The sequence below is a fragment of the Amblyomma maculatum genome, chromosome 8, assembly GCF_055883805.1.
Source record: "Amblyomma maculatum isolate TAMU_Amacu chromosome 8, ASM5588380v1, whole genome shotgun sequence".
Lineage (NCBI taxonomy): Eukaryota > Metazoa > Arthropoda > Arachnida > Ixodida > Ixodidae > Amblyomma > Amblyomma maculatum.
The window spans coordinates 95,005,056-95,021,115 of record NC_139351.1 but is presented as its reverse complement, the minus strand read 5'-3'; the positions used below and the strand labels follow the sequence as shown (position 1 = coordinate 95,021,115).

The 16,060-nt window shown below is 43.7% G+C and overlaps 1 protein-coding gene across 2 annotated transcripts in view; it reads right to left on the bottom strand.

Moving 5' to 3' along the window:
• The window catches only part of LOC146181868 (receptor-type tyrosine-protein phosphatase T-like), an 80,742-nt gene that overhangs the window by 57,394 nt on the left and 7,288 nt on the right, over window positions 1-16,060 (bottom strand). For both annotated transcript variants that reach the window (XM_084576883.1, XM_084576884.1), the window contains 2 exons: window positions 7,290-7,356; window positions 2,685-2,821 (listed from right to left, as the gene is read on the bottom strand). In XM_084576883.1, coding sequence (XP_084433009.1) covers window positions 2,685-2,821; window positions 7,290-7,356 — 204 coding nt within the window. The remainder of the gene's footprint in view (window positions 1-2,684; window positions 2,822-7,289; window positions 7,357-16,060) is intronic.

The window sequence follows — 16,060 nt, the reverse complement described above, 5'->3', positions numbered from 1 at the left end:
TGACTTACCACAAAATTATTATGTTAATTAGCCAATTAAGCTGATGACGTCATGTCGGTGTCATCATCATATTACGGTATCATGAAGTCGTGTGCTGACGTGATACAACGGATGTGGCATCCCGTTCGCTGGCGTTCGAAGCTTCCTTCCTGGATCGCAGCTGGCTTAAGAGTTTTTTTGACGCGTTGCAACTGCGCTCGAAGCCTGCCGAAATAATGTGGTGAACAAAGATGATCCTTGCATGGTCGTGCTCGGCTATCCCAACAAACCCCTTGTGCTACCAAAAACCAGACGTGGCATTGCCTAGGCGTCCGGTCATGCAATATTTTGGCAGCATGGAGTGGGCGGTATTTTTGCAGCGTTAACAGTTGATGCGGAGGCCCTTGGGAGTCGGCTAGTAACGAGCAAAGGAATTTGAAGAGAAACCATTGCGCTTAGCAGACACGGAAAAAGAGAAAACACACAGCCGAGCGCTAGCATGGGTGTTTGCTCTCCCAGTGTCTTACCTGTTCTGCACAATTGTTTCCTTGAAATTTCTCTTTACGAATTGGTCCAGCACCTTTTATACCGTGAGGGACTAGGAGACAACTAACAGGCAATGTGCATGCAGCAGCGCTCACTCCAGGCCGTCAGCCATTAAATCACATCATTGCGATTTAACCATTAATTCATTCATCCTTCATCTCATACCCTACTGATGCAGCGCTCACTCCAGGCCGTCAGCCATTAAATTACATCATTGCGATTTAATCATTCATTCATCCTTCACCTCATACCCTACTGATGCCCTGAGGCAATAAATATCGACTAAAAAAAATGCGATTGGTCACCACATCTTGTTCGATTTTCCACCACTTAATACTTGCTGGAGGTGCGGGAGAGTTTTCATCCTATGGGTTCCAAAGCTTCGGTGCCTGTCGTATGCTTTGGTATTTTGTTCTTTTGCTCACGGTTAGCAACTGCCTGTGCAATCCCAACCTTCCAGATACATGAACCGAACTCCTCTCACTCTACTGCCCAAATCCCCAGCTTCTATCAGAATACACAATTACATGAAGATTACAAATCCACCTATCCGAGACCGCCACCATCTGACCCGAAGCCTCACCATCCATCCATACGTGTAAAGACAGCCCCGGCCACTATTTCGTTGGCGCTATTCTTGGTCTGATGTCGTTGGTTCCTGGTTAGCAGTGGCTCTTATGTGTTCGAGGACCAGGCTTCTCTACCCATCAGCCAATCGTTTTATCCACTGTTGTGATGGGCTTTTCATCTCCTCTTTTTAACGTTGATCACCCTCAACACCAACTCCTACTTTTCAACTTCAGCGTCGTTCTTCAAGTCCGCGATTAGGAAAATCACTCGGTGAGCCCGGGTTGTGTGACGAACCAGAACGTGATAAATTGAGCACTGGTATGAACAGGAGCGCTCGCACCAGCCCGTCAGTCAATAAGTATTATCATCGCCATCTATAATCGCGTCTAACACTTCGTCTTGCCATTATGTGACTATGTGACACTTCGTAACTATAACATTTGTGACGCTATGTGGCACTTCGTAACTATGACACTATGACACTTGTGACGCTATGTGACACTTCGCAACTATGTCATTTCCCGACGAGAACATTCGCATCTTCTCTTTCGCTGTTCTTTGCTGCCATGTACGACATTGCGCACGTGACTCTGAAAATACCAAATACCTGTATTAACTCAACCGAATTTTTCTCCTGCATTCTAAAGTTCTGTTTTCTGTCCGTGATGCTCTTTGTCATTCATAACACGTGATCGATGACGTCCGGGCCTCTACATTCCGCGAAGTTTCCAACCTCTCCTAGAATAAGCGTTTTATTATCTTACCCGTATTGCAATTCCTACTAATTTTCAGATCATTTTAACTTGAAATTTGATTACGTCTTACTATGTGCGGCTAGTCAGTTAAAATTCAGGCTGCGGTGAGTAGCATTCAAGTCATCATTTTTCTGCATAGTTAAGCACAATGTCCGTTACTTCCTTTACCTTTTCCTGGACCTCTCCATCCGACCAAGTACTCGACCTAATTCTGATATCGTCAGCATAGACAACGTGTCCAGCCGATTTTATTCCTTCTATATTTATTGACCTCACATCATATATCAATCAGCTGACAATACTGCCTCTAGCAGTGTGCTCCTTCTTCTTATTTGAATGTATTCGCATTTGATTTCCTATATGATTATGCGCTGCTTTCTTGCTGGCGACATACCTATTTCTTCGTTCAGAGTTAGTGCTCTCTCTCTTTTAAAGTTGGCTTCGTGTTTGAAATAATCGAAAGCCCCCTTAAGGTCAAACACTGGATCCGACCTGATCTCCCCCTTGTTAGCTTATGTACATAGTTCCTACTTACGTTGCATGAGTATGTCCTGTGCTGATAACTCCAGCCGACAAAAATAACTGATGCTGATCGAGCGGATAGGACTGCTTAGTGGTTCTTTGCAGGGTAGTAGTGTGACAAGAACACAAAGTCCGATTTTCGATATAGGAAGGTTGTAATAAATATACGTAGACTGTGTGGAAAATGAAATGCACTTGGCTTACACTGCAGGCTTTGAACCTTGCATTAGTTTAGTCATTGCAGCGCAAAGGGACGTGTAGAATTCTTATGCAGCAAAAACAGCTTTCGTCACCATGGAGTAGGACACATACTTTAGTGACACGACCATATTGCGCCACGAGCCTCTGTAATCCGCGATGTCTTGGCCATATCGTCGGAAGGTGACAGTGGTCGACATCCTTGGTACCAGTCGTAGGTCGTGAGCTGCGGCAACACATATTGGTGATTCCTGAAAACAAGCGTTCCACGTCTCAGGTGTGAAGCAAATTTTAGTTTTTCTACTCGCTAGTTGGTTAAGGTAAAACGACAACACCAACACTAAAATGAAGGTGAATACTTAGACTTCTTCTCAAGAGTAGACTCAACAGCATTCATTTGCTTTCTTCATCTGCATTTTAGTACGTCAGACCCCGACACAATGACTAAGTACTTTTAGTACCTTTTGTGTCATAATTTTCCATTTTTATCCCATTCTTTATTCATTTTATAACTTTTCTATTTTTATTTCCTTTCACGTTTTAAATTTTACTTTATAGCTATTATTTATAACTACAATTCATTATCAATAACTAGTCGATCAAATTTGGCTTTCGTATTATTCACCCATTGCACTTACGATTCATTACCTTGCAATTATCTATCAGCTATACGCCTCCATTTTTTCCTACCCCGCCACGGCGGCGGAGCGTTAAGGGTGCTCTACTGCTGTGCTTCAAAGATGCAAAATCGAATCCCGGCCGCGGCTACTGCTTTTTAATGGAGGCGAAAAGGAAGGCGGCCGTGTGCTGTGTAGTGCACGTGTGTGATGTCAGTACACGTTAAAGGAACAGGATAAACAAAAAATCTGAAAACGTGAATTTTTGTTTGTGTTTTTTCTAAGATATGAAAGTACATTAATTTCTGCATCCTTCGAAGTATCACACTTTATCACGTGCAATTTATATGAAACTGAAAAGCTATCTGAAAGCAGCGCGGACAGTGATACACCTCCGTTTACGGACGGTGTGTTTCGTCAGCTTTTTTTAGTAAAAATCGAACAAAAAACACGTTAATTTTTTCTTGTTTTATCTGAATGAACAAGCCCCTTAGCAAAAAATCCAAGTTGTTCAAATCCAATCTTGGACTGAAGGTTGTTCCAATCCAGACTTGAAATTGAAAGTTTTCTAGACCTTAAACTGTTTCCTCAAAATAAGATTTTTTGTTATATCGGTACCAATATTTTCGAAAGAACAAGAGATATCAAGCTCATTTTTTCTGTACATAAATTATATATTTGTGGCAATTTGCGTACCGAAATTACTGCCGTTTGAGGAACATTTTATTTTATTTAAAAACCCGTATAAAACTTGGTGAAATTATGTCGTAGGAAGTAAAAAATTCAATAGTTTCTTTTCTGTGTGTGTAGCCGCTGGAAGATGAAATGTTGAACAATATTATGTAAAATCTTGCCGCCATCTTTATTAGTCACCTGTTGTCACTTACAAGTCTCGAACACGAGTCGAGGAACCCAGAGAGGTGTAAATAACAATAAAAAAAAACAATATTTACTGCAAAATTAAACGACAAAACAATAAAAATAAGAACCTTACACTACAGCAATAATCATGCACACGCCCGATGGTTTCACACGAAGGGGGCTTTATGTATATTAAAAACGGTCCTAATTAGAGTATTTAAAGTTCTTAATTGTAACTAAAAACTAAAAATAGAGACTATTCCAATTGGTATGTGTCTCACACGTGGCACCTGTCCCCTTAAAGAGTCGTGATGGTCGAATTTCTGGACCCCTCCACTTCGACGTCTCTCATTGCCCGATTTTTAGACTCCATAAAATAAACCAAATCAGCCGTTTTTCCTGCCACCTTGAGGGCACTTCCGACATGCTCCAGACGACACCTGCGCCAAAACTTGAATATGGCGACAACTTTTCGATAGAACTAGCTGTACACGGTTCGCGTAAAACAGCGGGCAAGAGTTTGCGCTAGCATAAATAGTGAAAGAACTCTAGAGCTGCCCTGGATGACAGCTGATGAGAACCTGTCATCGTTGAATGAAATTTGCAAGATTGATACGCAGGTACTATATAGGTCATGTCTGCCTGTAAACGGAACCACGTAACTCCGTTGTAAGTCATATGAAGGACCTTTAACCCAGCGCGTACACAATCCGGGTGTCGCCAGTAAGTAATAAGGTATGAGCAACTCGAATGAAGGCACTCTTGCGTTAGTAGATTGTTCCGGCGGGCTGACGCTAAGATGTTTCACACGATGCTTCAATGGTTCGGTTCGGCTAGAAGCGTTTAACGTCCCATATTCACTCAGCTTATGAAGGACGCCGTAGTGGAGGGCTCCAGATTTCGAAATTTCATCCACGTACGGGTAGCGAACTAAATCCACCATTCAAGTTGAGAAAGACAGAAACCTTGATCGAAAAAAATAGCATTCCTTCTGCAGTACCACGATGTTTCATATTGTTTACACCACATGGTTAACGCTCCGTTTCAGCAAAAAAATCCAGCGGCGGGCAGCGAAAGTAAGGATTGGTCTAAAAAGTTTGACGTCACATACAGAGCGGTGGAACTGAGAAGTGATTGAAATATTACACATCGTGATTACAGACCACGGCATGACTAAAACGTCATTATATACTATAAATACCTATGAACTAAGAGAAATTGGCTGAAAAATTGCAGAGGTTTAAATCTGCTAAACCTAGTTAGGCGAAACGAAAGCATCGTTTTGCTCGGTTTTCACGTGGTGCAGCGCAACGGCACGAAGCCTAGACAAGAGAATGGGACAGACACAGTTGAAGATGTCAGACCAACTAGCCCTCCAGTTCATGTTGCTTGGTTTTGCTTTGGTTAGGCTTAGGTATAGACATTTTTGAAGCAATTAAACTGCCGAGACGATGGAGCTGGGGACACCGTATACTACAAGAGGGAACGCGTGATGCCGTACCTGCCGTCAAAGGTCAAGTGGTGGTGCATTATAGTTGGTACCACGGTTAAGCTATGTAGCCACATTGTGACCTCTCGCTCGTTGAAGGTCAAGTGGCCTGAGAGGTTTACCTCGGCTTATACGTGGCGGAGTGAAGTTCAAGAGAATTGAAAGGGGGTGATATGGGAATCGGAACCCCTTACCCTTGGTTTGTGAGTCAGAGACGTTACCCCTTAGACAGCGCATGGCTTTTATATATTTATTACCAGGCTTTAGCAAACCTCAAAATGCATACCTCAAAATATATCGTAGAAAGAAATAACCCGTCATCTTCTACACTAAAATTCTCTAGGCGCAACCAAAGGCTTTAACCTTGGTAAACAGTCCGGGCACATGTTTGATATTTCAATACCTCGATAAACCTGTGAATACTTTGACGGAAGTACATGCGTGCCAGCTGGGCGTAGACATAGACAGATGCGCGGTTTCCCATTTACCAGCTTCTTCCTTTGTTTTTTGAACCTACGTTTTCCAGTAGGGTTCAGTATCACGGTAGAATTTCAGAGGGACACCTAGGTACTTTACAGGGATTGTATCGCATATTACATTAGCAAAGACTTCTTGGGTAGACGGCCATTCCCCGTGCCAAAATGCTGGCACTTCCTCTAATTAACCAAACTTCCTGTAATCTCACTGAGGTATTATTTTAGCGCATCCACTGTGCTGCAAATGCTCTCTTGATTTGTACAAAAAACCATCACGTCGTCTTCATAAGCCATCAGCGTTACTTCTGGAGCCTGCAAACGAAAATCATGAATTGCATCATTCCTTATTATGCTTAAACAGAAGGTTTATGCATAAATACAAAACAAAAGAGGACTGAAGGGACAACCCTGGTGAACCGAACGTTGTACACTAATGGGGGCCCAAAAAAGATTTGCTTACTATTAACCCGGTAGTGCAGTTGCGGTAAGCCAGAGTCACCCCTCTCTAATAACAAAACCAACGCTAATGTAGTCCAAGATCCAAAAATAACAAAGCAGTTCGTGCGCTACACAATCGAACGCTTTTTCCAGATCGAGCTGAAGAACTGCGACCCGGACACATGCTGCATCACAACACTCAAGCACGCACCTAGCCTTGTGAATGTTTTCAAGAATGGTGCAACCCTAAATCTCGCATGTTTGATTAGCCTCGACTATATCTGCAGTCTTGCTGCAAGCACCTTTATGTAAATTTTGTAGTCGACAAATGTCGACTACGTAGACCACGCATGGCACAGTCGTACGACTAGGTTAAGGCGAAGCTTTATATCCGTGCCCTGTGGTCTTTCACGTAATGTGGCAACTTAAGGTAATATATGTAGAGCGTATATGAGATTACAGAGGTATTAAATAAGGGAGGAAGGATTAAGTGAGTAGCAAAGGACATGTTGGGGTGGGGGTGACTGCAAACGAACACGGGCTCGCAGGGGGGCGCTGCAGACGAAAGTCATTAACGTTAGACTGTCGCGTCATACCCTTGAAGGCAGAGCTTCTTCATAATACATAATACAGTACTCGAATGTGTATTCGAGCTCTTCATTTGCACCTGTCCTCTTATAGTAACGATTGCTTTATTTGAGAGGCGAAGCATATTACTACGCCTATCTGATGTTAACGGTTAACGGAGTTTGAAGGTCACAAATTGACGAAGTTGAAACGAAGCAATGCGATGCTCCTGGTGCGATCAAGCACAAACATGTGAGAAAATGGCACTCACGTAGGTATATTTTTCTGTTCCCCATATTCGGACGTCCTGAGTGTCGCAATATGCCGGGCAAGTAACCCTAAAAAGAAAACGAACGAGAAAACATACTTTAGGCAACGCAGCAGCAACACTTATATCACGGGCAACAATTTATGCTTATTACTGTGCAAATTGTATTTCGATTTTCGTTTTTGCAACGAGCAAGTTTTAAGGTGAAATGACATGTGCCGCCGCTATATTGATGCCGCGATAACGAAATGCGGAATAGTATATAAAATAGCAGTTGTAAAAAATGTGGACACTGCGACTGCACGAGGGAATCCCAGTGGTACAAGTCCAGCCATTCCTTCCGAGAGCATACAGCTTTACTGATGCATTTGAAGCAGAGAAAGGATCGAGATCATCATCATCATTTATTGTTCCCTTAAATATCCTACCAGGGACATTACATTAATCCCTAACAGATGCTGGTTAAGGATTAATGTTTTGTTTTCTCCAAGCTCTCAAGCCAATCTTTCGCTTTTTTTAGTGTGCTTAAATAGAGCTTGGTGTAAAGTTCTTGATCACATACACGTTTGTATACCCAAAACAGGACCCCGCCGGGGTGGCGCAGTGGTTACGACACTCGACTACTGTTCCCAAGGACGCGGGATCGAATCCCGGCCTCGGCGGCAGCTTTTCGGTGGAGGCGAAAAGCAAGGCGTCCGTGTTCTCTGCGATGTCAGTGCACGTTAAAGAACCCCAGGTGGTCGAAATTCCCGGAGTCCTCCACTACGGCGTCTCTCATAGCCTGAGTTGCTTTGGAACGTTAAACCCCACAAACCAACCAACCAACCATACCCAAAACAGGTCTACAGCTGAAAGTCACGTGGAACAATGTTGTAAGATATACCACGACGCCGCGCAAATGAAAAGGTATATCGGATAAGATATCAATTACTACTAAGTACGAGTTTATCAACTCGTCTAGAGTAACGGTAAGCATGACATTCACGACTTCAAAGGCACAACGCATTCAGGGTGGCTGACAGTGGGGGTAGCCACACTTGGGTGTAACGCCAGACTAGCCAGACTAATGTGGCAGGAAGGGAGCGCCTCTTGTTGCTTTCGCTTTTTAACGAGCTCCAACGTTCCCCCGCTCCTTCTAGGCCTAGCGCCATATTCGGCTACATTATTTGTCTTTTAGAAGCTAAAAATAACATCTGTGATGACTAAAGTGGTCTCATTTCACCTCTGCACTCAACCGGCTTAATTCCACTGCCATACTGGCAGCCTGAAAGGGACTGCTTTAAAACGCATATAGTCAATCAAAGATGAGGAAGACTAATTTTCTACGCGCAGCTCAACCTGCGTTGTGAAATACAGATAGAGAGAGAGTAAACTTTAATTGGCTCACGGAATTGCGTGGGTTGTTTTTCTTGTCCAGGAGATGCGTCAACTACCAGTCGGAAAACGTTTTGCCGACTGCGATCAGTCCATGGTGCATATATAGGCTCAGATGAAAAGGTAATGATGGCTTGTTTCCCTACCTTGGTGCAAACGCTGGACGCTGAATAATAGTCTTTTTCACGTTGAAATTTATCACGAGACTAATTTATAACGTCAAGGATACGTGGGCAAGTGAATATCTGTGTCTTTCAAAAGTGGGATATGCTTAAGACTGAGGCAACGGATATGAATATTGGCCCATCATTGTGAGTCACATTTCTGATGTGAATTCTCCTTCGTTAATAGATGAGCTGCATAAAGTGGAACGACTGTACAATGCTGACTCACAATTGAAACAGTTCAGCACACAAAAATACCAGGGTTCCCTAACACGTATTTTTGTTCATCGCCAATCAATTGATCAGCTACATAGTGATGAAGGCAGGCTGCACTTCCCACATTAGTATTGCAAATTCAATTCACTGAGGTGATATTTAGCGGTGCCTTCGGTTTTCTTGGTGCTCTCTTTTGAATAAGATGGGCATTCTTTGAAGCTGGTAGTATACCATACTTCCAGGTCAGATTTCGGTCATTTCGAGAAGTTTCTTCCCGAAGTCAATATGAGCACTCTGCATTAATTGAGAGACGCGTTACTTTAAACGTGGTTTAGTTAGCCATTTACCACCTAGGGGAACAGCGATATCATGGCTAAGTAGATTTAAGAAGTGAGTTCTACAAGAATATTTTCGCTTTGCCAGCACATGCTTGGTTGGAAACTTTAGGTAATACTTATGATGCAGTCTTTGTATCTCCGACGTTCTTTGTGGTACACAGCACACTGGCGCTGAATGAAAAAATGTAAACCAGTGTGGAAGAATCAAAGGTAGACTTTGACGTTCTAGTGCAACGCGAATTACCAGATACTTGCAAAAATTCATTCATTCCATCGGCAGTTCGTAGCATTGGATTCATTAAGGTCGCATCAAGCCGGACGTGTCCGAGGTCGTAAAATAATAATAATAATAATAATAATAATAATAATAATAATAATCAGCCTGACTATACCCACTGCAGGACGAAGGCCTCTTCCATATTTCTCCGATGAACATGGTTCTGTGCTAGCTGCATCCTCTTGACCCCTGCGAACTTCTTAGCCTCATCCACCCACCTAACTTTCTGCCGTCCCCTGCTACGCTTTCCTTCCCTTGGAATCCAGTTCGTTACCCTAAGCGACCATCGATTATCCTCTCTTCGCACTACATACAGGTCGTAAAATACGCGACCATATTCGTGTCTTAAGCTAGGTTTTGGAAGTAGACTGTCACGCGAGGTTGTTCAAGCGGGCGTTATTCAGATCAACCTGCAAACGTCTGATAAACTTGGTCTTCAATCGGGTGATAAACTGGGTTTACATGCTACTTACTGCGATAATCGTTAATGTAAGCACGACAACCATAAACTTCAATGAACCATAAGACCATGCAGGCTTTCGTAAAGGCTTCTAATGAATAGACCCTATTCACACTATAAGAATATGGTAGACAATACAAGGCAAGGAATATGGTAGACAAGACAAGGCATTGACAGAAAGTGAGATGACCATGCTGCACAATCGTTAGTGCGTCGGCAGTTTTCACCACGTGCGTGTGATGGGGGGAGTTTTACTGTGTTGATATAGATTTTTATGCATTTTTGACTATGCTCATGTGGGTACAACATGTGTGTGTACTTATATATATACTCTTCCGTTCTTCGAATAAATTCAGTTGTCAGTTCTGCGCCGTCGTTGTCCACTTCTCCTCTTTGTCTCGTCTTTTTGCGCAATATACATTACTGTCCATCATGGTTCACCAACTCGCCCAATCAGCCGTTCTTCTACGGTAGACAATACACCGAATATAGAGAACCCTTATACGTTCCCTTCATATGTTGCGAGAAACAGTTTAACTGAATAAAAACGTTAGTAGTAACACAGGCATCTAGAAGGGGCAGAAAGGCCTAGCGCAAAATTACTGGAAATTATATACAATGGCTGAGCTATCGTTCTCTATTAAGGGGGGACACGGCTCTTTGGCACCGAAAATCGGCCTGAAAATCGGATTTTCAATTTTTTCATTTTCGTATTCCTCGCACTATTCCGCATCTGCACGCAAATTTTCATCCTTATACCCCGCGTATTTATGAAGTTATAGCGATTAAAAAATGCAGTACCACACCCACTGCCCTTTAAATTGTGGACAAACGACACCCAATTTCGATCGCCCGGCGCATGAGAACTACGCGCTCCACCGCGGCGATTTTGGTCTCGTTCGAAAGCGCGCGTTTTCGGCTTATTTTTTCTTTCGGAAAGCAACCCTGTGCGCTCCGCCTTCCCCATAAAAAACAAACAAAAAGATAGCATGCAGCGCGCGCTACTATTGGCCGGTTAAGGCACGTGATCAAAATGGCGTCGTTTGGTTGGTTCCGGCAAGCTAGCCCTGAAATGCGGACTCCCAGTGACGCCATTTTGTCTTTCTGCCGACCACGCTAGTGCAACGCGAGAGTCATGCCAGGCGCGAAGAAGTACCGCTCTTTGCACAAGTTCGGGCGAAAGCAACCAAAGAAACGCGTTAAGAATGCGACTTCGTTGCATACTGTGCAAGAAGCAAGTGCCAGTGCTGCGGGATTGTGTGACGATCACGTTGCGGGCGGCGACGCTTCTCCGATTCCGCTGGACAACGGCGCCGTTCTTCGTGCCGACTGCAGTCGTGTACGTATTGATACCGCGCCTGTCACTAACAGTGACATAACTCAAGTGAGTGCCCGTGAGCAGGCTACGCTTGATAGACTGGTATCGACGCCGGCGACGGCACGAAAGACCGCGCTGTTCGCCGATGCAAGTGGTGCGTCCGCAGAGTCAGATGCGGACGGAACAGCCTCCTATGCGGTAATTGACCTCAGCATTGTGAATATCCTTCTGGATGCCGTGCGGTGCAAAACGTGTCGTGGATGCGTGCGTTTAATTACCAGCGACCGGAGCTATGGCCTCGCCGTAAAACTGATCGTGCTGTGCGACAACTGCGGTGAGATTGCGGCCGAGTGGAACTCGCGGAGGGTTGACGGCGAGAAAAGGTGCAATCCTTTTGAGCTGAATATTCTGGCTAGTCGAGCAATGCTGTCGACCGGTAACGGCCAGACAGCAATGAACGATATCTTTTCGGCGATGGGGTTGTCGCGGCGCGGGATGCACAACAAGACGTTTCAACGGCATCTGAAGAACACACTGCAACCCGCTGCTACCCGAGCCGCCACGACCGCTATGGCACAAGCCGCGCAGGCAGTGGCGAAGGTCTACGATGACTTGTTTTGGGCATAGGGGGAACATTGCCGTGTGCTACGACGGCACATGGATGACGCGCGGACACTCATCACATATAGGCGTCGGTGCCGTGGTGGAACTCTTCACTGGTTACGTGCTTGATTATGTGGTGTTGTCAAACTTTTGTCTGGGCTGCGAAATTGGTCCCAAGCCAAACACTGACGGCTACGAACTTTGGAAATCACGCCACCAGTGCCAAAAAAACACCAACTCCAAGGCTGGTCAAATGGAAGTAGAGGCTGGCAAAATTCTGTTTGAAAGATCTCTGCAGCGCCACAACATGCGCTACACAACCATGCTATGCGATGGGGACAGTCGCACGTTCAGTGCTCTTAAAGATGCTGCAATCTATGGCTACATTGAAATAGTCAAAGAGGACTGCATAAATCACGTGCACAAGCGTATGGGAGCAGCTTTGCGCAACCTCTTGCAGAGACACAAGGGTGCAGGGAAGCAAAGTCTTGGCGGCAGAGGAAGGCTGACAGCTGATCTAGTTGACAAGCTGGCAATATATTATGGCCGAGCGCTTCGATCAAATGTAGGTGATGTGGATGCCATGCAGCGAGCTGTGATGGCGACATATTACCACATCACATCTACTGATGACTGCCCCAAACACAGTTTGTGTCCTACCGGTGAGAAGTCATGGTGCCGCCACAACGCTGCAAAGGCAAAAGAGGAGCCTGCACCAAAGCACAATTACAGTCTGCCAAGAGATGTGGCTGATGCTCTTTTGCCTGTTTATAGTCGTTTATCAGAGAAGAGCCTGCTGCAGAGGTGCATTCGGGGGAAGACCCAGAACTCGAACGAAAGCTTCCACTCGGTCATCTGGACCTTGATCTACAAAGAGCGGCACTCATCACTGTTTGCTGTGGAAGCAGCCACAGCAGAAGCTGTGCTGCGCTTCAATGCCGGCTGCAAGCATACAGCAGCAGCAATTCTGCAAGAATGCAGTACAAATGTGACAGCAACTGGGTCCAGGAGAGCTGAAGAAAAGGACTTGCACCGTAGCGTACGTTCTGCAAAGAAGCGGGCGGCTTCGCTTGGCGTTGCTAAAACAGAAAAAAGAAAACACCGCGACAGCATGCACCCCGACTATGCTCCTGGTGCATTTTAATAGCATGAGGTCTTTGGGGTTGCCCTTCCTGATTAAATGCCGTGAGGCTTGAGTGCTTCCGACAATCCCCCAATTTTGGTAGTGTTGCATTTTTTAAAGATCAATATCTCTGGTCCTGTTCTTGCTATTGCTTTAAAATTTTTTTTTCTAGAAAGGGAATCCTGCGAGTCTCATGAAACCAAGGTAAATGCAGTGACGACAAAAGAAAATTTGCTGAGAAGGTTATGTTGTCTTCGGTACCCAAATGGAATTTTCCTTTCAAGCGTTTCCTATTGCGTAACTTTGGCTCAAATTGGCATAGGCCATTAATTTTCGCTTCAGATCACTTTCCACCTGTTTCTGATCTTGTTGACATATCAATCATTGACATAATTTACACCTACATGCTGTGAAGTGTTTTTCCTCGTTTTCTCAAAACTGCAATTTTGAGGGTGCTGCAATTTTGGAGGAGAGATATCTCTTAGTCTATTTGTGCTATAGCTCTCATTCTTGTCTTGTTAGAAAGAGAAAACCTTCGACAGTGCCGTAGGACAAAAATATGTACAGTTATTATGCGGCAACATTTACCGAATTAATTATCAATCTTAGGTGCCAACCTGGGCTTTTATTCATAAAAGTTTGACTTATTGTAACTTTGGTTCAAATTCTTCTACCACGTTAATTCATGACTAGCGGCACTCTATGATCCTTCTAGATCACTCTGGCAGGGCTATTCTCCTCATGCCATAAAGTGTTTAGTAATTAACTCACCTCCAAACGAAGAACATGAATTAGGGATTATTTTGAAAGCTATTTCATCTACAAGAAAACTAATCAGATATTTGAAATCAGCATGCAAAAGTACATTAATGGTGCAAGTTTCAGTCAGATCCACCCATAAATAAGGAAAAAAGTTTTAAGAGGGGTGTCCCCCCTTAAGCAAGTATCCCAATCCTGGTCAAGGGATGGCGCGAAACAAAATGAATCGGTATTTGCAGCGCTATTCACCGCCTGTTTGCAGGAGGCATTCAAAAACCTGCTGGATTGGTAACAGTTGGAGATACACCTTATGCAACCTTCCATGGCAATCGCGAATTTCTGTGGAACGTTGCATAACTGCGACGAGCATTTTTCGGGTAGTTGATATGGCCAGACAATGATTTGTCGCCGACAGTTAGTGTGACGTCAAGATACCACGTGACATGGGCGGGTTGGCAGATGCTTCATTGGATCCAAAGTGAGACACGTTGCTTCCAACTCAAGCAGGTGCGTTCGTACACAATGGAGCTTTAAATTTCTGTCGAGTGGTGCAATCAATCAATCAATCTTTATTTCAGTTTGTACATGCAAACTGGGGATGGTGAGAAAAAAGCACTGAATTATGCACCGCTTGACGGGCCTCACCACCCCTACAAGTCAGCAGTAGGCACAAGGCAAGAACAACCACGGGCAAAAAAAAGAAAATGAATACAAGTGCATCTACAGAACAAGGTTGACAGAACATATCTCATAACTTTCAAATAACGTATACGTGGTAGCTTACCAAAGTGGGAGGTGCCCAAATTGGCAGCTCTTACCAACCTGGCAGTGTTGTGAGATCGCGTGGCGTGTAACAGCTAGACAACCCATCGGTTTTTTTTTTTTTGTTTCTTTGTCTTGCACCTGCAAACTACCATCTTCCTGATAGATCTCTTCAATATGATACCAGTTGTGAAACTTCCCATGAGGCTTATGTATAAAAAAACAGCGGTTTGTTTAATCAAAATTCGGGTGTATACGAATAGTGGCGGCGCCCGCAGCTATTACTAGAAACTGGGTCAAAGTTTCAAACTTTCGCATTCTTGATAAATGCGCAATCACCTAGAACATAAAATAAGCTAAAAGCTTGCAGTACCGAAACTTTTTAGACATAACCGTAGAGTTAATTAAGATGAAAAAGACAAACGAAAAAAAGCTATTTCCAAAAGACAATAACGGCAATTTGCATGAAGCTTCTAATAACCGCTTGTATGTGGCGCGACAATTCATAAGCAGCCGAAAAATGCATACGAAACTAGTCACTTTTTGAAGCGAGTTCCGCATCTGGTATAACCAAGAAGAAGAAGAAGAAGAAGAAGAAGAAGAAGAAGAAGAAGAAGAAGAAGAAGAAGAAGAAGAAGTGAAGAAGAAGAAGAAGAAGAAGAAGAAGAAAGAAGAAGAAGAAGAAGAAGAAGAAGAAAGAAGAAGAAGAAGAAGAAGAAGAAGAAGAAGAAGAAGAAGAAGAAGAAGAAGAAGAAGAAGAAGAAGAAGAAGAAGAAGAAGAAGAAGAAGGAAGAAGAAGAAGAAGAAGAAGAAGAAGAAGAAGAAGAAGAAGAAGAAGAAGAAGAAGAAGAAGAAGAAGAAGAAGAAGAAGAAGAAGAAGAAGAAGAAGAAGAAGAAGAAGAAGAAGAGAAGAAGAAGAGAAGAAGAAGAAGAAGAAGAAGAAGAAGAAGAAGAAGAAGAAGAAGAAGAAGAAGAAGAAAGAAGAAGAAGAAGAAGAAGAAGAGAAGAAGAAGAAGAAGAAGAAGAAGAAGAAGAAGAAGAAGAAGAAGAAGAAGAAGAAGAAGAAGAAGAAGAAGAAGAAGAAGAAGAAGAAGAAGAAGGAAGAAGAAGAAGAAGAAGAAGAAGAAGAAGAAGAAGAAGAAGAAGAAGAAGAAGAAGAAAGAAGAAGAAGAAGAAGAAGAAGAAGAAGAAGAAGAAGAAGAAGAAGAAGAAGAAGAAGAAGAAGAAGAAGAAGAAGAAGAAGAAGAAGAAGAAGAAGGAAGAAGAAGAAGAAGAAGAAGAAGAAGAATTTTTCTACCCGTTTCTCCTGGCCTGATCCAGAACTTTGTGATCCCCCGATACAAAGGGGAATGGCCGCATCAGCATCTTGGCCGATCCCCC